We start from the raw sequence: 25,813 nt of genomic DNA, 5'->3' as shown, positions 1-25,813 counted from the left end.
CAAAATTCTCCTCCGGGCTATCTTGCATTTTCGCAATTTCCATATGCAAACAGGTGTGATGTCTTCAGTTGCACAAGATGCTTTGGCTTCTGCTAGTCCCAGGGAAAGGTAACAAGCACTGGAAGGCACCGAAGCTCAATTTGCTGCTGTTTGGGAGGTTTTCCTTTCAGTCAGCTCCCTGCCTGGCCGGAAGGGCATAGTGGGCAGCAGGGGAAAGCTAAGCACGTCCGTGTCTGGTCCGTATCAGCCCTGTGCCCCACATATTGCACCTAGGCCCCCAAAATGGAAGGAAGGGATGGTATAAAAGGAATTGCGCTCTTCTGGCCGCTGAAATCCAAGAATGGTCTTTGAGGAGCCTTGTGAAGCTTGCACACTTTTGCAAGATTCAAGGGAAAAAACTTACTGAAGCAAGCTGTTTTTCCCTCCACCATCACTGCCCGTTCATGCTGCTTGCTTTCCTGGTGGTTCTGCACCGGCACAGAACAGGCCTGGCCATACCGGCTGGGCGAGCTGCAGAGGTCTCGTGAGCAGAGCGAAGGGGCTGCTTCAACAGGCTTTCTGGAGCAGCGCGGCAGACGAGCTGAGCCAACGGCCCGGGGTGGGTGACCAAACATGACCATAGGGAGGTCTGGCCTGCCCAGCAGTTGGCTCCCATGATGCCACCTCCTGGCGCCCCTGCCTCTCCCTCTTCCAGACAACAGTGGTGTGGAAGAGGCGAACCCCGCAATACGAGGAAGAGCAGCAAGAGCCGCGGCCGACAAGAGAGAGCCCTCAAGCAGAGGGCCTGTTGAATCTCTCTCGCCTGTGGGCCCCCCAGAACCTGGAGCTGGCTGGGTGTAGGGTCACCGGCATAATGGGCATGAAATACTGTGACTGCTCTCGTAGAGCTGATAGCAACACGGTGGCCTTCCCTTCACTGCAAGGCATTAGCTGGAACGCCTTGTCAGATCTGGACTCCTCTCAGCTTTTGGGGTGCTTCCTGGAGACGGCGTCTCCTTACCATCCCGGAAGGCTGAGGAACGTGACTTTTTGCGGTTGCCGTGTGCATGTTTGGATCGCCTGTGCAGGTGGGAGTGTGGCTTGGTGCTTACAAAGGCAGAGTTGTGCCCCAGTGTTCCACTGGGGGGTGTGAACCTCCCACCTAGCAGGGCGAACGTTACCCTGCATCTCTGGGAGATCAAACAACAGCACCCCGCTTCTGAAGGAGTGATCCTACGCAGGTTTAGCGCCAAGGTGCACAGGTGCCCTGTGGTGACAAAACGGCCTGCCCGCATTTATTTCGTTTTTGTCTCTCGACAAGGTTCGTTGGAAAGTCTCTGGGCAGGTGGAGGAACGGAACTTTCAGGGGGTTTGGTTTGCTTTCTGTCTGGGAACCACAGAAAACCTGCACTTTCTACAGATGTTTTTACATCTTAGGGGAGCAAAGGCGAGCAGCAGTGAGAACCTGTGGTCTTGCACCCCCGTGGTCAATTCCAGCTGCGAAATGTCAAGGGAGTATTAGACAAGAAACAACATTTTTTTCTGTTTACATTTGCACAGGATTATAGTACAATAGATTTGTCTAAAATTTCATGTTTATTTCCCCAGAACAAAACGTTATCCTCAGTTGAGCTGCCGGGGGGGGGGGATGCACCCCCCCCAAGCCTTTCTCAATCTACTATAAGTTTTCCCCTCTCTAGTATATGATTTGTTCTCATTTTACTTGAATGGGAGTCTTTCCAAGTATGTTGACAAAGCAACCTGGGTATAGACTGTGAACAGATACACTGTTTTTTCCATAATTTCTTCTGCTGCTAAGAATGCTACAGAAATTCACTTTTGGAGAATTCCAGCTCAACTGACTTGATCCATATTCTTGGCCATCTGTGCTGATCAGCACTTAGTTAAATACCAGCTTCTGTACTTCCCAAAAGTTCCAAAACAGTTCTCAGTTCAAAAATATCTTGAAATACATTTTAAAATGCATCTTTTGAGAAGAAATACATTTAGAAATGCATCTCTACAGGTGGTTTAAATGTATTTTTTTTAAAAAAATTACAGATTAATTGCAGATTTTTAAAAAATGCACACTAGATGTATGGGTAAATAACAAAAGCAAGAGTGACCATGGGCCAGGAATAGACTGATTTCTCTCTCCATAAACAGTGTTTAGCCACAGGGAGGAGGCAAAGGATTCCGAAGTCCCAGTCTCCAATCGCTGAAGATCTTACCTGGACAGCCCTCTGGTTTCTGACATTGCAATACATAATGGCCACACTTTTAAACATAGCTTAGCAGCCATGAGGACTAGAAACCTTGCTTTGAAAACATTTTCTGTAACTAGTTTCACATTCCATGCTTTTTCTTCATTTGTGGATGATATGTGGTCGCTCATTCACACTCCCTTTACTGCACCCCAAGCTTTTTTCTTGCTTTCCTCCCAAATAAAGGATCTTCCCTCCTAACCCAAAGCCACTGTGCCTCTGAGCTCCCTTCCAAATTCTCCCCCATATTCACAGCATTCATACATTTCACAGAACGTAACAAAAGAGGGACAAATGTGCTCTTTAGCAGCACACATGAGAACGGCCAAAGTATTTTCTGCTCCCTGTTTTTGGAGCAAATTCCCGTGTGACCCTCACACTTTTTCCAAGCTCCAGGAAACTCTTCCTGGGTTTCCCTGTCTGCATCAAAACCTCTGCATTTTCCAGAGGATTCTGGGAAGTGTTCTGGAGTTCACAGGGGCACTGGCTATGCCTTTTGGGCTTTCCCTCTGCTGAACTGAGAACATGCCCTTGATTATACCCACAATCCCCTGCAGCTCCACGCCGAAGGGGATCATGGGCCTTGCAGACCCACTGGCCTACCTTGAGCATTTCATATTACTAGGGACAGGTTTCCGACCAGCATCAAACTTCCCTGGAATACAGCTAGAAACCCATGTTCTTACACCATCCTGCCTGAATGAGCCTCATCCTTGCTGTAGTCCTTCTCCAGGGAAGCCAGCGACCGCAACTGCCCCATCCTATGCCTGATGGAGTGGTCCAGATTGACGGTGTACTTCAGCAAGTTCCCCCCGTCCTGCACCGTGAACGGGAAGTCGCAGGACAAGAACTTCGCAAAGAGTTCCGGGTCCCCGTCCAAGGCCAGGATGTTCTGGAGCTCCTTCTTCTTGGCGAAGAGGTCCTTGCAGTTTTCCACGAAGACGTGCCACAGAGACTCCTTCTCGTAGCCACACGTCGGGCGGCTCTGCAGCCGGTCCTCCATGCACTGCAGGATCCAGCTCAGGCGGCAGGGCCACTGGTTGGCCAAGACCACCCACCCCGCCACCGACCGGGGACAGACGGCGTAGCGCAGGAGGTGCTGCTGGGTCATCAGCCGGATGGTGATCGGGATGGTGTTGACGATCCTCCGCATCTGCACGATGCTGTCCGGGATGTATTTGTAGAGGCAGTCGTACTCGTTGTGCAAGCAGTGGAAAGCTTCGTGGATGTACTGCACGGCCTGAGCATCGATCTGGTGCTGGTCCACCTCCACGGACGTTTCCATCTCTGGCTGTGCGGTTTTGAGCTGCTTGCCCTTCTGGGCGCTGTGCTCCATGTTTTTCGTGATGATCTGGTACATCAGGTCTTCCCGAGACTGGAAGGCCTCGTGCAGGAAGCGCATCTTTGACCGGACGCCTATTTCCGGGATGGAGAAGGGCAGCGTCACCGTGCGGTTGAGGTAGACATAGCCATTGTCGGCCATGCCCTTCATGCACCCGGCTTGCTCCAAGCATGAGACGATGACGCAGGGGTCCACCACGAGGATGAAGATGAAGGGGGCATTGGTGTCCGACAGCAAGGTGTTGATGGCATTCAGGACCCCAACCACCCTTTCTGGGTAGCACATGTCCAAGCTGGTGACCTCAAAGACAATCCTCAGCCTCCGCCTCTCAAAGATCTCCATGTAATACACGAAGCTGGTGAGGATTTCGATCTCCCGCTTCACCGCGCACATGAAGCCGAGGTGGCTGGTAAACTTCTCATCGCTGGTCATGTTTTCGATCTTCTTCTTCTGGCTGATGATGAGGTGCTTAATCACTGGTGCCAAGCCCAGGAGGACACCCGAGCCAGAGACGGCGGCGATGCTGCTCCCGAGGATCTTCAGCACGCTGCCGTCCCTGATCTCCGGCACGAGCAGCGCGGTCGTGGCCAGACCGGTGCCCGCTAGCAGGGCGAACCCGAGACCCCCCGCCGTGAAGCAGGCCTTCTTCTTGACTCGCCACTCCCTCTGGCTGAAGCCGGACGCGAATTTAGGCCGGCTCCCCACGACATGGTAGAAGCTCAGAGGCAGCGGCCCGAAGTAGTGGCGGATGTGCTCGCACAGGGTGGTGACCAGCCCGGCCCAGAGCTTGTCGCTGCCGGCATATTGCCAGGCGCTGAATCTGATGAAGATGAAGTCAATGTTCTTTCTCCTGAGATGGACCTCGGTGATGACCGGCTGGTAGAAAACCAGGTACCACAAGAGGGTGAGGTAGTTCCAACCTTCTGGTCGGCGAGGCCTTTGGTGGGACCTCTGGAACTCGCTTTCTTCCCTCCGGACGGATTCTTTGTGCATGCAGACTGAAAGGGCAGGTTAAACAGAGCATCAGCTGCCTGCCTGCTGACTTCTCAAAATGAAAACAGCACAGATATGGGACCCTTTCCCCTCCATCCTGAAGTGTCTCTCCACAACTTCACTCAGCACTATTTCGTATTTTGCTTTTTGTAATGTATCTTCCACAATTAGATCCTAGTAGGTAAGTTTTCTAAATGAAATGATATCATATGCACAGACCTAAGGATGGCCTGAAGGCACATCAGGTGGAAGCTAAGCAGGTCTGAGACTGGCCTGAGCTTGGAGGGGAGACCACCTGGAAACCACATGATGCCACCTTGAGCTCCACCATGGGAGAAAGGCGGAATCAAAATAGAATTAGATAAATAATAAAACCTGGAGGTGGGTTAGCTGGAAACATATTTTGTTTTTTGTAAGCCGTCCAGAGACTTTTAGTATTGGGATGGCATATAAAAACTTTAAACAAATAAATTTTCAGTCACCTGAGGGGCTTGGCTGTCTGTTCCCCACCCCCGGTTGCCAAGTTCTGGGGGAGTTCCTATAGGGTTGGGCAGCAACAAACCATTGAGGGAAAGGGGAATTTGGAGTTTGGCCCGCATCTCCCGGACTCCATGTCGAAGTCCGGCAAACATTCCAGCTGCAGCACCTGTGAATCCAGAGCACACGCAAAGGGACAGCTTTCCGGATCCGGGGACCAGGTCTTGCACCCAGGTGCTGGAATGGGGCCCCCGATCCCTCCCACAGTGCCGCCTGCAACAGTTCTGCTTCCCTCTGCCCGCTGCCCACGAGTTCCTCTTGCCAGCGACTGACCTGCGACCTGGTCCAGCAGCGAGTGCAGGCGGGTCCCGCAGGGTGAGTAGAAGCCCACCGTGACCGGTGTGGACGTGTGACACAGGGTCTTGGAAAGGCAGCAGCAGTAAATGTCGTCCTCCGTCAGGATATCTGAGGGAGAAAGAGCACGGCGTCCACAAACGGGGCCAAGCTACTTGCCGCAGAGGGGCGTGTGTGCTTGGATTGCTGAGTGTTTTAACCTTGAATAGCATTAGCACTGACTCAGGATGGGGATGTTATTGGATGGCGTTCATGCTATTTTTTTACTTTGGACACGTGGTGTGCTTTTTACCTGGCACGCTGCCTTGTGCCAGAGCCATCCTTAAAGGCTGCCTATAAATAATTTCAGATGGATGGGCCGTAACTGCAGGGCAGCGGGGACAGACACAGGCCAAGCCCCAGGTCTGGAGAAGGCTGGGGGTAAAACTTGCCCCATTCCAAGGCAGTCATTTGCCCAAGGTCTGATCTGGCATCCCTGCTCTTGCAAAGCTCACCTGCTTATTTACCTGGTGATGAAGGGACCGTCAGTGATGGATCCACTGATTTCTATATCATCTGAAAAGCATTTTAGAAGGCAAAAAAGCCCCACAGGTCCCAGCCAGGGCTTGTAGGGTTTCTTTTCTGTCTAAACAGGGATAAAATTATGCCCTGAACAGATAACCCCTGAAAGAAATCCACTCCACGCTTCCCAGGTTTCCAAAGTGGTGTGTGTGGTGTCCTTCCTTTAAAGTATATCCTACTTTGTGTTTTATATCCTGTTTCATGTTTGTGTCTCGGGTTAATAATAGGAAGCTTAGCCCGGGCGTGGGGCCCCGGGGAGTTCTGTTGAGGCTATTCTTATGGCGGCGGCGTATGTGCCTCATTTAGCCAAACGTGTGTCTTCTGGCTAAATGGGGTTGGGACCGTTATTTATTTATTTATTTATTTATTTATTTATTTATTTATTAATTAATTAATTAAAACATTTCTATGCCGCCCCATTCGCCAAAGCCTCGGGGCGGCTCACAACATTAAGATAAAATACAAACATTAAGTTAAAACATTAACATAACATTAAGTTAAAATACAAAAAATAACAATATAAAATAAGTCGCCCTGGCCAGATAAAATCAAATAATATTAACAATTAAAAATTAAATTTTTAATTTAATTTAAATTTTTAATTTAAAAATTAAACCGTTACAGCTAAGCCAGAGCGAGTGTGCCACCTGCTTTACCTGGCCTCCGTACCAGGTGGCACAATTAACAGGCAAAGAGGAAAGCAAAAGGATCAGGGGATTAATTTGTTCCAGATGTTGCACACCCCCCTGCCCAAGTCTTGGTACGAAGCTCAGTGCAGAGCAACTGTTACACTGGTTTTTAGGAAAATCATCATGAGAGGGAACATGGGAGCACGAGGGGGTACCTGGCCTCGAAACTCACAGGTGCTGTAGGCTGCCATGGGGGCACAGGGCACATCAAGTGGGCGGCCCATTTAGATGCGCACTCGCCTAGCCGCAAGGAGAAATGTTTGGACTGGCACTGGCACGGCTGAGGTTTCCTCTCTGCAGCGGGAAAAGGGGTCCCAGAGGCTTTGGAGGAAGCATGTAATCCAAGATGTGGTTAGCAGAGCCTCCTTCCTAGCCTGTCTCTCAGCCATTGGGCAAACTGAGGCAGAGGTTTGGGCTATCCTGAAGGGGCAGTACATTGTTAGTTCTTTAAGATTCTTGGTGCAATGGAGTCGTCCCAGGAAGATGAGGATTAAGAATCCACACTTATCTGTGGCATTATATTTAAAAATAAGCTGCTTCACTGTGAAAATAAAGCTTTCCCAGGTAAATTATTTTTTTCATGCCCAACTTCATATCCCTGAAGACACCAGAAAAGTCATTTAAGTGCTCTATAACGCAATCCAGACATTCTGCACAGAGAGCTGTTAAATGGTTATACAGATAGCATGAATAAGGGGTTGTAAACAATCCTGTCTGGGCCAAGTGTTTCCAGGAAACAAAGCATAGGAATTTAGTTTATAACTTATTAACTGTAGCTAGAATGGTTGTAGCAAAGGAAGTGGAAAAGCAAAACCAAAACGGAAGCCAGCAAACAAAAGATGCAGTAGGTTGGTGCTTTATGCTAATACATAAAATGATTGTATTTAAATGAAACTTGAATTAACTTCCTGCTTACAGGAACTGCAAAACCCACCGCAAATATGACTATTTTTCCATTGTAACATTCCTGGCTCTTTTCCCAGTCTTCATTTTAGAGTGCTGGGGTTGAAGATGCAGCCTTTCTCTCTCCATCTTATTCATACAAGTTAACCATGCATCCCACTATTTCATTCATTTTTTATTTTTAGAAGTGTTTTATTATGGTCTTTTAATAATGCATTTCAGCAATGTCAACATCAGAGAGGTTCAGAAATAAATTTAAAGAGAAAAAGAGCCAAAATTTTGGCATAATGTATCTACCTCTAGCACTTACACCTCTCCATCTGGAAGCACAACCAGAAAAAGTTGTAACCAGAAAATGCACCGTTGGCTCCAAAATGGTGAAAACAGAAATGCTACTGATGTTTAACTTTAACAAGGAAGATAAATTTGACAAGAACCCTAACTTTGATCTCAGATATTCCCTTTAACCTGAAAATCTGGGATTGTTCTCTGATTTTCCTTTTTTTGTGTTTGTTGTTTGTTTATTTTTGATTTATATCCTGCCTTTTTCCTACAAAGGGCTCAAGGCAGCTTATGTCATTCTCCTCCTCCACCTTATCCCCACCACAACAACCCTGTGAGGTAGGTTGGGCTGAGAGTCTGTGACTGGCCCAAAGGCACCCCGTTGGCTCCACGGCTGAGCGGGGACTCAAACCCAGATCATCCGAGTCCCAGTCCCATGCTCTTAACCACGACACCACACTGGCACTGCTGTTGTTGTTCAGTTGCAAAGCTGTGCCCGACTCTTTGCAACCCCATGGACGACATTCCTCCAGGCCTTCCTGTCCTCCACCATCCCCTGGAGTCCACCCAAGCCCACACCCACCTTTCCAGTGACCCCATCCAGCCACCTCAGCCTCTGCCGCCCCCTTCTCCTTCTGCCTTCAACCCAATTAATTACATGAGCATCTTCTGTGAACCATTTGCAGTCAAGGCCCCCCAAGCGCCTTGCTCTTGAAGGAAGACATGAGGCAAAGCCTTAACCTGGCGGCCTTCCATCCACCCAGAGGCAGCGGCCATGCAGCCGGGAGCTGACCTACCTGCGCTTGTCCGGTATCCCGCGGGGCCGCCACTCGCGCAGTCGCCCGAGCACAGGCAGCCCGCCTCGGGGGGCTCCTCGCAGTGATGGAGCCTTGTGATTTCTTCACTGCAGCAACTCATTGGCATCGGAGCAGGTGGGATGCCTACCAGCGTTCCCGGGCGGAGGGCACCCTACGAAAGAGGAGCACAGCGCTCACTGTTTGGCCTCGCCCACTAGGCTTCCTCCGATGTCACGCGGTACGTGGGCATCCCAGCCGGTGCCGCCGCTTTCCTTCCAGTTTTCTTCCTCTGAGAAAACCCCAGTCAGAGGCCGAGTCTTGCTGCTACTCTGGCAGTTTCAGCCCCGGGAACCCAGAAGATGGCTCGACTCATTTTGCAGTGAGTGAAGGACGCAAGCACCGATTCAGAAGGTGCGGCCAATTGAGGCCAGCCCCACAGCTGCTGCTTGCGTGCCAGCAAAACTAACTAACTCAACAAGCGTCTCAGTCACCGGGGGAAGACGATGACTCTGCCCAGTCCTGGATGGGTGTTGACCGGGATTGTGGAAGGTGGGCGCGATCCCAGGGCTGACTGGCTCCCGGCCTGTGAACTTCTGCCCTTGGCGTGTTCTCTGGGTAAGCCAGGGAGGTCCCCTCATTTGTACAAACACACGCTGACTAAGGGCTTCTAAAGCAGGCATCCTCTCGGCACACCTGCGGCCTTAGCAATTTGTTTATACGTCCGAGTTTTGAAAGGTGAGCAAAGTGATTGTTAATAAGCTGCAACAACTGATGATGGTGTTTCATTGAATTTCTGCTGGGGAAAATGGCTCAGGTGTTTCTGAGGTCAAGACGGCGCAGGAGGGCCTTTTTCCTTGGATCAGTTGACAACCCTGCTGGAGGGCCATGGGTAGCAACTGGGGGCATTTGGCTTTTCAGACCCAAATAGACAGTCCCAATCCCCCCGGCCCCACCTTGGTCCTGCTAGAAGAAAACGAGGGCTGATCAGCGAACAGCATCCGTGCCTACCCATGGCAAGCGGTGTTGCTTATCATTCAAGCTGCAATCCAAACAGGATTAAATGGCTAGATTAATTCCATTTTTAAACTTTTAATCAATGGAAAAGGCATACCCTACTTATCTGGCAGTGGATTGTTATTATTTAATTGTTAATACCATACATGGCAGGTACCATCTTGAAAAAGAAAAGCGTTCACGGTCAGGGGAAACACAGGAGTATGCTTTAAGACAGATACAATTCAAACCACTCTCCTCCTTCTGCTCCTTAAATTGGGATGCCTACAGAAAGCATATAGGGAACATTCAGAGAACATTCCCAGGGCCATGAGCCTCCTTTTTTCACTGGTTGTGACATAAAGTTTATATACCGCTTTATTATTTATTAGATTTATACCCCACCTTTTTTAAAGGACTCAAAGCAGCTTACATCATTCTCTTCCTCTTGCTCTCAGCCCAGTCTCCCTCATAGGGTTTGCTGGAGCATGCTGGGAATTGTAGGCCTTTTTTCTGTCGCAACTTGCACCAAACCGCAATTTTAGACACCCACATGACTCAGCCCTCCCTGTTAAGCTGAGAAAAGCCTGGGGAGGAATCACCCACCAGGAAACCTGTGTTCAAGTCATATGTTTTCAGATTGTCTTCTGAGGAGCTAAGCGCAGGTGAAGGAACTTGAATATTTCATGAGGGATACCCAGGAATTAAATGCAAGGCATTTGAGCAACCGTGGTCTTTCTCCAAGTTCCCCCTGCATCGGGTTACCTAGGTCAGGATCCCCAGTGATCCTACAGATACAAGAGCACACACAAGTCCCTCTGCTTCCTGCCATGTTCAAAACTTTGTTTTTTAATGCAACCTCAAAAACACAAGAGTGTCAGATTGGCCACTCTGCAATTCATTGTGTATTTAAATCTTATTACTCCATTAAGAAATGGGACACAAGGTTACAATCCCTTCCATTCAACAATGTTCAGTTTAAATTTAGTATGATTCTAACTGATGGGATTTTTATCTTGTGCCTTTGACTTGTTGCTGTTGGAAACAGGATGCCGGGTTGGATGGAGCCAGCAAGCTTCTTCTCGTACGATGTACCAAGAAGGAAGCTGCAGGGAATGCAAGTATACTGGGCGAGTCCCAGCAGCTTCTTAGGATGCAAATGGATGCAAAGGCATAATTAATTCTGGCTGGAAGTGCTCCGATCTGGCAGAACGATGCTCGGAAATCATCCAGGCTTGAAGCTTGGAGTGTGACTAAGGCTGAGGAAGGGGAAACTTTGTTTTACAGGCCAGTCAGCAACATGAAGAGAATCATTATCAGCTATTATGGTTATTGATCAAGGAAGAATTTCCTGCTATTACATTCCTATCCTATCAGAATGGCTGAAAAGCAATTTTAAAATTTTATGAATGCATACATAAAAAATGAGTACCTGGTACTACAGGAATGGGGAGCGGTTAGATTTTCCCGTTATTCCGGCAGGCCTCCTGGATAATACGTTTAAACAACTGTGCTTTTAAACAACTGCTTGACAGGCAGAAATGCAACTGGTGAAGCACCCCATCACAGCATCTTAATGTTGGGGAAAGTCACTAAATTTCTCCCTTCCCATTAGGCTTTGGGCTTTTAGTTCAAAACAAGGCACTTACTCCTTGTGTGATTTGTTTTAAAGACAAACTGGGGTTTTTTTCTTGCTGCTGCTACAGTACCATTGTTTGGTTGCAAACCCCTGTTTTTTGCTGCAGTGCAACTAGCTGGGTGAACTTTCTCAGGGTTGTGTTTAAGAGCACTTCCAGACAAGCTTTGTGTTGTGGAATCAAATAACTTTGCAGGGACCCAGATGACCTCTTCCGTTCATCATTTTCCTGTGTTTTCCCCACTGCTTCTCTTGCATTTTATTTTATCACGAAAACCCTTCGTGAGAAAGGAGCCATTCACCTGGAAACGCCCGGAAACTGCCCATCCGGAATGTGGTGAGTGCCATTCACGAAATATTCTGTATGCTGTGTGATAAATTAGGTGCAAGAGCAAAAGGGGGAAAAGACTCGAGTGCCAGGTGGGCTGTGGCCGCTTCGTTCCGGTGGCCCACTGTGAGGACCGGTTGCTGCGCCAGACGGAGACTTCATTTGGTCCAGCAGGGCTGCTTTTAACGAGGAAGAAGCTGATGGGGAATATGCGTGTGCTGCTCAGATGACCAGCTTACACAAAGATGGCCATTTTGGGGCCAGGTCTAACATTCTCTTGATCCTTGGCAGTAAAAATATCACAGATGGAATAACTGGGTTTTTTTCTGCCCTTGAATGATGCTCTGAAGCTGAGGTGGGCCAGTGGACATTACCCAAGGACCGGCCTGGCCCAGGCCTGCTTCTAGCTACACTGAGATAAGTCATGCCTTGGAAACAGGTAAGCGCATGTGGAACGGGTCTGTCTGGGGTCCCGCCACAGGGGAAGGGGGCCCAGGAGGCCAAATCCCCCCCACAAATGGCTCCTGGCATCCCAGTCTGTCCCACCAGGGCTCCCCAGAAGGTTTCTCTCCCATCTCCGAACCACCAATTTTTGGTGGTTTCTTGGCTTTTGCATAGATTTGCCTTTATTCTAAAAAGAATGAAATGCCTTCCAGAGACTTAGTCACTGGCAGTAAAATCTTCAAGCTTAATAATAATAATAATAATAATAATATGGGCTAATTATTAATTAATTATGGCTATTCCTCTTGCAAAGAGCCCCCGGTGACTTACAAGATGCTCTTCTTCTCCATGTTTCCCTCAAAACAACCCTGTGAGGTAGGCCAGGCTGAGAGTCAGTGTCTGGCCCCAAGCAGAGACTCGAACCCAGATCCCCTGAGTCCCACTACACCATACTGGCTCGCAAAAAAACTACCCACAAACAGGCTGGTATTTGGGGGCTTGGACCCCGGAACTCTTGTCCCCGAGCAGTAGAACGCAGCCCCCAGACCTTCTCCCCAGTGGAGCTGAGCCCTTGAATCCCTCACTTCGCTCCTACCAGAGCTCCACCTTATAAGTCTGGAAAGGTAAGCAGACTCACCTGGATCACATAGGTGGCCCTTCTGAAGAGACCTGGAGCGCGATTTCTCAAGCCCTCCTCATCTACCCACTGCCACTATACTCCTCAGAGCATCAGGCAAGCCCAGATCTCCGTATTTATGGTGCTGGGAGGGAATCGGAGTGTTTGTTCCCCTCGGGATCCTTCCTTGTTCTTGTGAAGGAGGCAGGCAGCTGGGGAGCATTCCTGCTTCAGCACCCCACCCCTCACTGCGGCAGCTCCCTCAAACCTCCCCTGACCTGTTTTCGTGGGCTGGGTTTGTCAGGTGTGGGGAATGTGGAGGCGGGCGCTGCCTGTGCCAGGCAGGAGTCGGAGGTTCATTCGCGTGCCAGGATGCCAGAGGGCCAGGGGACAGAACGGCAGCCTCCCCCAAACCCTCCGCTCAGCGCAGCCTTTTCTGCCCATTTCACCTCACGGCTGACTGAGAAACTCTCTCACGTTCGCTGGAGCTGGGATCGATGGCGAGGCTGCGATTCTGATTTCAAAATGCACAATTTGCTCTGGGGCACATGTCAAGGAAACCCGTGTGGTTTCTGCTGTCTGCATGACTCGATCCATTGCCATGCCCCAGTGCGTAGGGTGGCCACTTGTGGGAGGAAGAGGAGGAGTGTGAAAGGCCAGGTGTGTTGTTGTTTGTGCTCAGAGCACTTGTGTGTGTCACAAGAGCCAGCTGAGCGCTGCAACTGCAGAAGGGAAGGACTCGCGTCTATTTTAGGCGGCTGTTTTTTTTAAACGCTGGTGTGTGACTTTGCACTTTTACAGGAACTTGTGTTTAAAAGTCCTTTGTGGTGATTGATGCATAGCTGTGCGGTGGGGGGGGGGGGGGCTCCATCCCAGTGGCCAAATCCAGCCCTCTGAGGTTCCCCAGACAGCTACATCCAATCCCCCAGGCCATCCTTTCCCCTAAACCCTGCTTGTTGGGGGCTTTCCAAATTTTGTGCATTTTTGTTCCCAGTCGAAAATGCCTCTCTGAAGGCTTACTGAGCAGCAGTGGAAGCTTCAAGCTAACATTTTAAAGGTGTCTAAATGGGTAGCTGGCACTAAAACTTGCAAAAGCGAATTCTGCAGTTTGTTTATTATTTGCATTTATATACCACCCTAATAGCCCAGAGTTTGACTCTGCCTCAGGTGGAGAAGCCTTTCCTTTCATCTGTCAGGCACCTCCTACCCCTCTGCTTCATGGGATGACCCCCTTTGGGTTCTAGTATTCTGGGAGAGGGAGGAAAAAGTTTTCTCCACTTTTTCCACACCTTGCATAATTCTATAAATTGTGGCTTTCCTGTTCACAAATCCTGTCAAAATCTGTGCAAGGAAAGATGAGCTAAAAGGGGGCAGGTAGGAGATGCAGGCGGTCTCCTCTCCTCACCTCTCCTCTCCTCGCCTCTGGTTATTCACAACTGCACAGCTCTGTGGTCGTGTGGTGAAAAAGAGGCTTCTAAAAACCTAAACCCAAATGCAATCCGATTCTGTGTGCGGAATGATCAGGGAGAGGGAGGAGGAGGAAGATGTGGAATGGGGAACCCAAGTCTGCAGGTATGCAAACAGGTTCTGTACCTTTCAGAGCTGCTCCCACCTGTGACAGTACCGCTAGATCAGAAGGCATGTGACTTAGTAGTGCATGGAAACAGCAATCCCTGGAAAAGTTCACCTCAACGGTAGATTGGTGTGAAAACATGGAGTCTGGAAGGGGAAGTGGCTTTGGGAGAGGCTGCAGCTGAAGGAAGAAGAGCCATGAGAGATTGGCCTGCAGGTGTGTTAAAATACGGAGTGTGGAAACTGGTGGCTGGGAGCATCACGAGAGAGCTGGCTGCCCGTGCTGCTTCATGCTAGTGTGGAGAGGTTGCTCCCGTGGGGTCCCTGTTTCCTGTGTGGGACTCGGGTGCAGTTGGATTGTGTTGAGATGTTAACTCAGGGTGGGGAACATCAGGCTGAGGTGCTGAACCCCCAGTTTGACCCTCCAGGGATCCTCAGAGGGGCACACCCCCTTCCCCTGGCCAAGCACCTTTCCTCCTTTCCATGTATGAGTTTGTAACATTTTTACCCTGTCTTATACCCAAACAGGCTTCCTAAACAGCTTAGAAAAGGACAAAAACCAAGCTCAGGCAGGAGTATATGGAAGGAGACACTCCTTCAGATAACCAGGGCCCTAAACCATTTATATGTCAACATTAGCGCCTTCAGTTGGCCCTGGACTTCAATCAGCAACCAGTGAAGATGATACAGGACTGGCTTTATGTGATCTTGTTCGCCAGTTCTAGCAGGTAGCCTAGCAGCTCTTTTCCATACCGACTGAAGTATCCGGGCCCTTTTCAAGGGCAGCCCCACGTAGAGCAAGTTACAGTAGTCCAAACAGGACATTACCAAAGCATGGACCGCCGTTGCCATGGATCCCGGGGCAGTTTCCAGATTTCTGTGGCTTGCTTTGCCCCACTCGGTAAAAGCAGGAGAAATCTGGCGCTTCCTTCCCCAGGATCGTATCTCTACCCATATGTTGGCGGGCATGCGCTCTAGCAGGCGTCCTCCACCTCTTTGGCTCTAGCAGCCCATCTGGGAATTTGAGAAGCTGCTGCAGGTCACCCTTTTAGCATCTCCCCAGATGTTAGGCTGCATCTTATTCTTAACAGTCCTTAATATTTATTTATTTGTTTGTTTAGAGCATAGCCTCGGGATGGCTTACATAACGCTTGCGCCCATATATGCCCTCCCGCCCCTTGAGATCAGCAACGGATGCCCTTCTCCGGGAACCCTCTGTGAAAGACATCAGGAGGGTGAGTACCCGGAGGAGGGCTTTCTCTGCGGTGGCGCCCCACCTATGGAACGCGCTCCCCAGAGAGGTCTGCCTGGCGCCATCGTTATTTGTTTTTCGGCGCCAGGCTAAGACCTTTTTAGTTAAAACTTATTTTAATTGCTAAATTATTGAATTAATTAGGATTTTAAAATTAGCTGAGAATGCACCGTGGATTTTTAATTTTTTTTCTTTTAAATTATTATATTATTATTATTTATGTATGTTTTTATGTATTTTTTGTGAGCTGCCCCGAGGTTTTGTTGCGATGGGGCGGCATAGAAATGTTTTAAATAAATAATAAATAAATAAATAAATAAAACATAATACAGATAAAATCCAGATCCACCCTGACTGCATATTAAAACCTATAAACTGATATTAAAAGTTATTAAAATATCATTGAAATAAAAAGGTCTTAGCCTGGCGCCGAAAAACAAATAACGATGGCGCCAGGCGGACCTCTCTGGGGAGCGCATTCCATAGGTGGGGCGCCACCGCAGAGAAGGCCTTCCTCCGGGTACTTTGCCTCCTAATAGTCATTGATGTAAATGTTCTTGTAGATTCTTCACTTGCTTCATTGAAATTAAGAAATGGAAGGGGAAAGGAATTCATCCATCCTTTTGACAGATACCAGATTGATATTACAAAAATAGGAAGAGAAGCACTCACTTTCTTAAATACAATGGACCGAGCATGTTACAACACTTTTAGTATTTGGAATACAAATGGATATTTATTTGGATATTTGGACCACTTATGTTGATGCTTATATATACTGCTGCTAGAAAGGTCTATACGCTTCATACACACCCATGATTCTTTAAAAAACCCAGAACAAATAAAATGAAAATCTGGCAACCAACTGGCACCCTGTTGGGAGTCTTTGCTCTATAGGATTTAATTATTTATTTATTTGGGAATCTTATATGCCGCCCCATTCGCATAAGCCTCGGGGCGGCTTCCAACAAATAAATAACAATACAAATATATAAAAACTAGAAACATCCAGGCAATAAGTTAAAACAATAAATAAATTAACAATTAATTAAAATAACATTTAAATAAAAAGGTCTTGGCCTGGCGCCGAAAAACAGATAACGACGGCGCCAGGCGGACCTCTCTGGGGAGCGCATTTCATAAGTGCGCTCTGGATAAGGATGTCTCTGACCTGAGGGGCAGGTGCAACATTCCCCATCCTATGTCCAAGCTTTCCATGGATGATGAGAGTTGTAATACAACACATCTGGGAAGCAGCAAGCTTGGGGAATTCGCAGCGGTGCGGGAATTCAATATGCTTGCATCGGGCCTCAAGCCACCCTTCCGCCCCTTCTGCAAGACATCGGTAGCCGTGCTACGAAATTGGCAAGTCCCTCCCATCTGCAAAAGCCACGACGCCCTACCTTTGTGCTTCCCTCCACGAGGTTTTCTTCGGGATGCATCTGGGCCGCTTCGCAGGGGTGCTCTCCTTGCTCTCAGTGTCCTCCTCCTGTCCTCATGGAGGGCCCCCCGTCCCAGCTCTTCTTCGTCCTCCTCTCTCGCCAGGCACATGTGCCCTGGCACTTACCTAGCACCTTTCTTTTAATCCCGCACAAGCCTCCAGTTTTTTCCTTGAGTGTAGAGGGGAGGAACTCTGTGAGGAACACTCCCTGCTGCATGAAAAGTGTAACCTTCTCCAATCAAAATAATTACGACTTCGCACCAAGTAGAAATTCGAGCTATGCAAGGGATAGCGTTGGATGCTAGAAGAGCAGGGGAAAAGCACACACATCTTCCTTCTTTAGGGAGTGAGTCAGGAAGAAGACACTCCGTGGGCTGATTCAGAGACCAGAGCTAAATAGCATCACATTTTTGTTTGCTACGTCGGCAAGGCCCCCCCCCCGAAATGTGCAAGACACATGGGCATGAACCTTGGAACGGCTTATTGGCCCCTATGAGTAGGAATGTGGGGGGTATTCCATGCGCTGGAGGGCACGCTAGGTAAGGTGGTTGCCTTTATTCCTAGCTTGCTGGTGTGCTTAAAAAGTAGTCTGGTGTGCCGAAATTTAACAGGTGACGTTTTCCCCTCCTTTCTTGCCAAGAAAAAAGTTGCCTGTTAAATTTTTGCAAGTGAGGCTGCTGCTAAATAGTTTGGAGCACCTCTGGAAAAATATTCACAGCTCTTGTGGTTCTGAATCTGGCTGGGTCCCACCGACTTCCCATGCATTGCGATGAGTTGCTCAGTCTGAGGCAAGTCCTTTCTGCTGATCGACAAGCTTTTGTTTCGGCCCCGGGCCAGTGCCAGGCATCAGCCTGGTGGGGCACCTGCCGTGGGCCCCCTCCAGCAGAGTCCCCAGGACCAGCCCATCTTCATCATGGTGCAGCTTGCTTGCTCCTCTCTCGGTCACTCTGGCCCAGCTAAAAGCGGGTGAAAGAAACTGGAGCAGGTGGAGCTGTGGCCGCTTGCTCCCCGGCATTCTGCCTGTCCAGCAAGTGGTCCCAAGACGAGAAAGAGGCTGGCTGAGACACCAGGACAGCCCGTGGCGTGGGAGATTTAAAGCAATGTGGTTCTGCCCAGCATGTTTTTTTCCTGAAGCCTTTGAAGCTGCAGACTCTAAGAAGAGCCTCTGGTTTAGGACTGTGTGATGCTTTGCAGATGAAAGGGACCCTGTCAGGGCTGGCGGGGGTGCCACGTGTCCCGTGGAGGAATCTTCGGCTCCCGCGTTGCAGCTGGTGCTTTGTGGAAACCTCCGGGGCTCCCAGCCCTCCCCTTCTGCAGTTGCTTGCTGGGGTAGCACCACTTCCGGACTGAGGTCTTCTCTAGCTTCCCTGCTTTTGCTTGCTTAAAGGAGTTGTCAAAGTAAGGGAAGAGGCAGATTTGACTCATCGGTTAACCAGAAACATGCCCACACGTGGGAGGTGGATGTGGTAGAAGCTGCATTTTATACCTGGCACATTAAAATATGTGGGGAGACAATCACCTGCAGAGTGTTGTGACTAGCAGGCCGTGTGTGTTTCCTGAGATGCAACTCCTGTTGATTTCAGTGGGACTTTCTTCCAAGGAAGCAGATTTCCACTGGCTGCCTAGGGACATTTTGTCTCTCTAGATTTCCATGAAGGACTTATTGTGCAATTAATTGGATGAGAACAGAAGATGGATGAATGGCTCCAATTCAGGCTTCGAAGAAGCCTCACCTGTTGCCCTCAAGAGCCACCTCTAGGTGACTTAGGATAGGAAGTATTTGCAGATTGGTCTCCTTTTCCCCTTCAGGCTGGCAAGGTTTCATCTACAGAGCAGGTGGTGAACAGGTGAACAGCATTTTGTTTGTTTTGGCAGGTGAGGAGCATTTCTGGACCCGTGTGCCAGGCGAGCTCTGGACTTTGATGCAAGCCGGGACTTGGACGTTTGAACACATGAAGCTGCCTTGAGGCCGAAGTACACATTACACAGAATTCTGCATAACTACCCCTTGACTTTTCCTCTTAAAACAGATGTTGGAGGCTATAATCGGGGGGCAGGAAAGGCAGTCACTCCCTCTCAGCCTAACCTCTGCCTCACAGGTTGTTGTTCCAAGGATAAAAATGGAAAGGAGGAGAAACTTATCAGCTGCTTTGGGCTCCTCACACGAGGAAAAAAGCAGGATTTAAATGCAATGTAATAACAATTCTCAGTGCAGTTTGTGCCAAATTTGACATGGATGTAACAGTTCAGATAAATAGCGCTAAGGAACTGAGCCTGAGCGCCATCGGCCACACACCTGGATTAGATCTCCTGCTCCCGTTTGCCCAGAAACAGGAATGTTAGACAGAAAGCAGTGACTTGACCAAGGCTGTGCCTCGAACCCGCGTCAGGCTTGTGATTGGACCAAATCCAGTGACGCTTTTTTGTCTCGCCGATACTGTGGGGCACCGAAGCCTGGCGGTGGAAGACAATGGGATGATTCCAAAGGCAGGCTGGGGTGTCATTAAGAAATTAATCAGCTCAAAATTTCGTCCCTAATGCTATTATGTGTAATTAGCTGCCCATAATCCTCCTGTGTTGCTGGTGCCCTCTGACACATTCTTCCTGTCTGTATGTGTTCGAGGACTGGAGAACTTGGGAATGCAAGAGTTTTGCGTGATGGAGAGAGAGCATCGGGTTCGTGCAGAAGGGCTGGGTTGGAGGGTGTGCAACCTAAAGCCGAAGCAAGGAAGAAGCCAGGCGACAAAGTGGTCTTGGGTCTGAACACTTGCTTGTGTGTTGCCAGAAAAGAGCTATTGCTGGATTAAACAGGGCATAAGATGCACAGCTGCCCAATATCCTGTTCCTGTTTGCAGCCATCGGTTGACTGCACAATGTGGGATAATGCTGGTGGTTTGTTTAACTGTGTGGTTGAACCTGTTGACTTACAAAGGAGGGATCCAGCTGCTCAGTTTAACAACTCCCTCGCCCAAGAGAAGGCGGCCTATGAGGAAGAATTCTCAAAAGAGAGTGAGAGGTAACACTGTTTAGGTCAGCCTTCCTCCACTGGTGCCCTCTAGAATCTGGGAGCCATAGTCCCCACTTATGTGGGGAACCCCAGGCTGAGTGTGGGGAGGCTGATGGAGCAGTTCTGGAGCGATGTTCCGAGTGTAAAAGAGCTTCAGTGATTGACTGGTAACTGAAATTAAATAAGTAAAGAAAAAGAGTTGCAGAGGTGGGCACGTCTCCCGGTCTTGAGATGGGCTCAAATCTTCCCAAGGGCAGTGAGTCTTGGCTCACCCTTGCTGGGGTGGGCGTTTGCCCTTGTTGGGTGCACACAACCGATTGTGTGTTTCCATTGCCAGGTGTACAACGTGTCCCGTTTCTTGGCTGTTCCAGTCTTCAAGTTGCCTTGGATGTTAAGTTAATGAAGTTCAGCTTTCTTTGTGTTGTGGAAGCAGAATCCTAACCGTTTTGATCCTTCTCCTAGGAGAGAAGCCCACACTGTTTCTCTCTACTGGATGGAGGTCCTTCTGCCTGCAGTGTCTATGCCGGTGCATTGGGTGTAGCCCACTGCACAAAGTTCATAGAAGCCAAGTTAGATAAGACGCAGACATGGGGTGTGGAACCCTGACCATGTTCCCGCTACTCCTAGAAATGTGCCAGTCTGGGGGAAAGTTCCAGGGGAGATGTGGAAGATTATGAACCTGGTTTGCAGTGAGTCTGTCGCCGTCTTCTTCCCAGAAACCAGGTCTCCTCCAGAAGTCTTATTGCGTACAAGATTCTCCGAAGCATGGAGAGGTGAGTCGGAGGAATGTGGACAACCCGAACTGCACAGCTTAGTCTGCCACGCTTATTAGTGCATCTGCTCTCATTCATTTCTTATTACCCAGAATCCCCCTCCCATCCTTCCATCCTCTCTCCACACTCACACCGTCAGACTGTAGAAGGAGAAAATCTTTCGGCCTTGCATATTTTGCTGGTCAACTAGGCCTGATGGGAAACAAGGATACGAATATGTATGTGTCGGGAAGGCAAATGTTGGTTAATTGGTGCATCTCTGATTGAATGTATGTTATTCAGTCTCTCATCTGTATGTACTTTACATACATAGTAATTGGATAGGTTTCCATTTCTACCTATATAACCAAGAATGCTATATAAGCAAGGAAATTTTCTCTGAGGGTAAAGACACTTGTTGCTGTGAGTTTCAACTTTCTCTCCCATAACCGCTGATGTCACTGCTTTGTTAAACTAGCTTACCTGAATAACCCTAAACATAGAAGGAAGCTCCATTTCCTCCACAGGGCAGAGGTCTGAAAAGCACAATATACATTCACAGCAATGCATGTACAATTTGTTTTTAAAATTGAAAACCAGTAGCATTCCATGGCTTTGTAATCTAGAAATGTGGGCCCCTCTTAACTCATAAAGATTAATTAAGCCAGTTTGTTTAAAAAAAAAAAACCCCAGCATCACATAATCCATATAGACTAGTCCTGAAGGAAATTAAATAATTGCTCTTTTAAAAACAAATTAGGCATTCAAAAATTATACACACCCATCTGATATATCCTTCAATTAAAATGACTGGGCAAGCAAATAGGATCATGCTATTTGGATTGAGAAGGACTGATCAACACTCAATGTTTTTAAGTGAATTGCTTTTTCTGCAGGGCTCTGAGTTTGTACATTCTGGCATAGCGAGAATTTCCAGGGGTCAGTGCAGTGTGTTTTTGGGCTTGGTTTTCTTTGGTGTAGCCAACAGCCTTGGAAAAGATCCTGTTCTTGCAGCCTTTGCTTTATTTACAAAACAGGATGGAGGTGATCGCCATCCACGTATGCATACAGATCTCAAATCCATGGGGAGAGACAGCTAATCTGTGCCCCAAAGAATTTCCAGCCTCCATCCAGCTAAAACCTTGTGTCACTATACCCCTCACGGGGCCCTACATTCCTCTGTTCAAACCACTCCATTTGTGTCATCGAAGGCTTATAGTCTGTCTTGGAGAATGGTGCTCTTGCCTCGCAGCAGAAGGCTCGGGATCTGCCTATGGACAGGTATCAACAGCAGCGAAGGAGCAGAGATGCCGATATGGACTCTGTGACAGCCTTAAGGTGCACTCATATATAGCCTTTGAGAGCAAAAAGGGCTAAAATTCCCAGCATGCCCCAGCCAAGCTTCAAAAAGTGTAAACTGGAATGAAACCAGACTAAAAATCCAACCTTCGCCGGCTGTGGCTAATAAAGCAAACCTCACCAAGCTCCTTTCAGTCTCCAGTCCTCCAAGGGACAGCACACCTGGCTGATGCTGCCTGGCCCATCTCACTCACTGGGATGCGCAGAGCATGTGACAATCGTTGTATTATTGTGTACTTTGGCAAGGAGGGACTTGATTAGATATTTCCTCCTCGACTGGAAAATTGTAGCGGTCGGAACACCAGTTTGTCCAGTTGCAAGAATGCCTTTCCCAGGCATCCGATAAGTCAGGAGGCTGGGCAGTGAGGTGGAGGCCTCACGGGTTAACTCCCAGCACTGCCTCCGGGTGGGTTCCTGTTAGCACCTGGATCAGAGAAGGTGGTCCTTCTGCCTGGGATCCAGACAGCAAAAGCAAGCTGACCTCTGAGCGCTACTAACTGATGCTAATCTAGAACGGAAGGGCCCAAGTGCACCTTGACCTGATGCTCTCCAGCTGTTTGGACTGCAAGTCCTGTTGCTGGCCCAGGTCAGGACTGATGGGAGTTACAGTCCACAACATCTGGAGTGGGCCGAGCCGGAGAAGGCCGGCACAGCCAGGGTTGCTCCCTGCTGGAGGAACGCTCTCCCCGAGGAGGTGTGCTTCTTCCCCTCGGAGACCTGGGGGACGTGGTCCTGGCAGTGGATCAAACTGTTAGAGAAGGGACTGGCAGAACCAGGTCAAAGCTGGGCTGTTGAGGTCCAGAAGCAGATGGCTGCCTCTTACAGCCAAGCGGGCTGGGAGGTTTTAAGTGCCCGGGCATCTCCGCTCCATCCTGCACTGCATCTCTGTTCCTGCAGCCTCCACGTCGTTGTCTTGCAGAGTTGGGCCACGACTCCGACCATCCCAGTCCGCGTGGCTGTTCTGGTGGGAGGCGTGAGTTCCAGTTCCCCATGCCCAGAGAACGACAGCTTGACAAAGCCAGTCCTGGGAGCTTGTGCAGCTGCTGAGCTCAAGGACCGTGTGATCTGAGCCAAGGATGGCCGACCTGCGGACCTCGGCGTGCTTTGGCCTACAACTTCCATCAGCCCCAGCAGTGTAGTCTGTGGCGGGGGTGATGGGAGTTGCAGGCCAAAACCCCCTGGGGTTCCTCACAAGCTGCCCAAGCCTGATCTAAAGAGATCCAGGCAACTGTTCGCCCAACAGGTAAAGTCCCGCGGAGTCATTGCAGCCCATGTGGAAGAGCCTCCCGGAATGAGCTGCCAGATGAAAACAAGCTGGTGCAGCGACCGGATGAACGTGCAGAGGTGTGATGCCAAGACACTGCCCGGGGCCGCGTTTGGTGTGAGTCACCGCGAGGTGACAAACGTCTCAGCCTTGCTGGCAACGTGAAGCTCGACCAGTGCCTTTCCTTTCTTTTGCCCCACGGATCTAACACAACCCTATCACTCCATACCACACATGGGGAGATTGAGGGATAAACAGCTGTGCCGCTGCCTAGGCAGGAGAAGGACCAAATCAGACCAGGATCGGCCCTAGGACGGAAGCCCCGGTCTTGAATGTTCCTGGAGAGAACCTTCTGCAGGGCTCTCCATAGGTTCGCCCGAGTCGGAGACAACTTGCCTGCACACAAGCACAGCACATAGCCAGAAAAGAGGACAGCGAGTTAAATAGAACCTGCCTGGGCCAGTGTACATGTCTAGATGCAAGTTTAGAAATAAAAGAGATACATCTTGGAGGGTTTGGAAACATTGCCCTATGAGGAGAGACTGAGGGAACTGGGCATGTTCAGCCTTGAGAAGAGAAGGCTGAGGGGGACATGGTACCCCTCTGTAAGGACCTCAAAGGCTGTCACAAAGGGGAAGGTCAAGATCTCTTCTCGCTCATTCCAGAGTGTAGGGCATGGAATAATCAGTTCAAGTTGCGACTACCCAGGTTCAGGCTGGACATCAGGAAGAGCTTCCTCACTGTCAGAGCAATGGGACAGTGGGACCAGCTGTTTAGAGAGTGGGGGGCTCTCCCACACTGGGGACATTCAAGGGGAAACTGGGCAGCCCTCTGAGTGGTGTCCTGCAACAGCAGGGGGCTGGACTGGATGGCCTTCATGGTCCCTTCCAACTCTCCTATTCTGTGATTCTATGATCACACCTGGCCCCCCCTTTCAGACAGATCTTTATCTTTAAACTAAAGATAAAGTCTTTAAACTAGACTTAGACTGGACACCCCTCAAATAGTTTGAGAATCACTGCACTCAAGTGGAAGAGCCTTGTGATCTGGCCGGCCGCAGGTTGTCCTGGTCCAACCGATACAGTCATGCTCTTCGTCTCAGCTCAGCATCATCATGATCAAGACGGTTTTTCTCATGTAGAATAAAAACAAGCCTTAGTTGTTTGGGAATCCAAACGGAAGGCAAAACACTACTGGAATGTTAGTGGGTTGGATAACTGGAGAGGAAATTACCCTTGTATAAACAACAATCTTCTGGTACTTTGAGGACCAATTTATTTACTGGGGCATATCATTTTGTAATCATAAGCTAATTTATGGGATAAGAGTGGGATCCAAGGCATGTGCCGGAAATGCTGGTAATTGTAGGACTTTTCTTCTATACATCCATAGCACGGTGTCCTACATCTGTTTGTGGTAGCAGGGATATTTACTTACGGCGTATGGACAGGAAGTCGACAGCCCTCCAAACATGGTTGGATTATAACTGCTATGTGGCACAGTGCCTGGGCTGATGGGTGTTGTTGCTCAACATCTGGAGGGCCTCAGTTCCCCACTCCTGTTCTAAGAAGGAAAACTGGGCCAAGGGCAGCTCGGGAGTGAATCCAGGTTGCAACCTATTCCAAGTTAGAAGGTTTCTTGCTAGGAACCCAGCAGGTTCTGGAGTTGGCGCTTGTTTGTGTGTCCCTAAGCTAAGAAGAATCAGTCTGTAGCACATGGTTTGAATTTACGTCAGTGTGATGGGTAAAGACTAGGGTGGCTTCTGGGTTGTGTTTGGTCTGTTTTTCCAGCATGATAATCCTGTTCATCTCGCAATTTGTTTCCACTTGTTGGGGAATGGGGTGTCTCTTGCCCTCGCTTGGGACATTGCAGGCTGGGACCTTCCTGATTTATAGCAAGTGGTTGTGAGAGCACCTTTACTTTCCTGCTTGGAATTGGGGAATTTGCTTTCCTGCACTTGCCCATGACGGAAGAAACTTGGTGTGTGTGTCATGGAGCTTGGGAGGAACCTGGATTTGATAAGAGGAGCGAAAGAAAGTTGAAGCAGTATGCTTTTCCTGTTCCATGCACAACCTGATACAGCAGTTCTCTGGGGTGCCATCACCTGCCACCACCTGCTACCTGCATCTTTTAAAAACTGGGTGATGCCCCGGGGACCACGTGTTTTTCTGCTGAGCTTCGGTCTGTTGCCAGGGATGCTGAGCAGGGGCAGTCCAGGTGTCCTTCTGACTTGTTCCTCTGCTGACTCCTATCTGCCCCCTTTCTGTTCTATGGCAACAGCAGCCATGGGGGGTGAAGCACCACTCCGGATGATGTCAGGACCACTACTGGTTACCTGCCGAGGGGCACAGAGCTGCAGGTCTGGGGGCCACCCCAGGGACTTCCAGAAGGCCCTGTACCTTTCCTCTGACCACCAGTCAAGGGGTGCTTTCTCGGGGTTCATGAATTCTGAAGAGTGAAAAAAAATAACCCAAGGCTTTAACCCGAAATAAGCCAGGATTTTTATGT

At 49.2% G+C, this 25,813-nt stretch overlaps 1 protein-coding gene across 1 annotated transcript; it reads right to left on the bottom strand.

The window, feature by feature from the left end:
* Nucleotides 1-2,925: 2,925 nt before the first annotated feature.
* Nucleotides 2,926-17,938, bottom strand: NKPD1 (NTPase KAP family P-loop domain containing 1). The gene is made up of 5 exons (XM_044435306.1): nt 17,787-17,938; nt 12,680-12,701; nt 8,642-8,813; nt 5,389-5,520; nt 2,926-4,583 (listed from the first exon to the last, which is right to left on the bottom strand). The coding sequence occupies exons 1-5, from the start codon at nt 17,936-17,938 to the stop codon at nt 2,926-2,928; spliced, it is 2,136 nt and encodes a 711-aa protein (XP_044291241.1).
* Between the last annotated feature and the right edge of the window lie 7,875 nt (nt 17,939-25,813).

This window comes from Varanus komodoensis, unplaced genomic scaffold (genome assembly GCF_004798865.1).
Source record: "Varanus komodoensis strain SLA01 unplaced genomic scaffold, ASM479886v1 scaffold29_1, whole genome shotgun sequence".
Taxonomy (NCBI): Eukaryota; Metazoa; Chordata; class Lepidosauria; order Squamata; family Varanidae; genus Varanus; species Varanus komodoensis.
This window is presented reverse-complemented; position numbering and strand designations above follow the sequence as displayed.

What these genes read in the sequence shown, in the direction of transcription:
- NKPD1 (XM_044435306.1), bottom strand. Translation starts at nt 17,938, where the DNA reads ATGCCGGGGAGCAAGCGGCCACAGCTCCACCTGCTCCAGTTTCTTTCA. An exon ending in GGGCCACCTATGTGATCCAG is followed by an intron (nt 8,814 to 12,679) that starts GTGAGTCTGCTT and finishes CCTCTTTCGTAG; the next exon opens with GGTGCCCTCCGCCCGGGAAC. An exon ending in GCTGCTGGACCAGGTCGCAG is followed by an intron (nt 4,584 to 5,388) that starts GTCAGTCGCTGG and finishes CTGCCCTTTCAG; the next exon opens with TCTGCATGCACAAAGAATCC.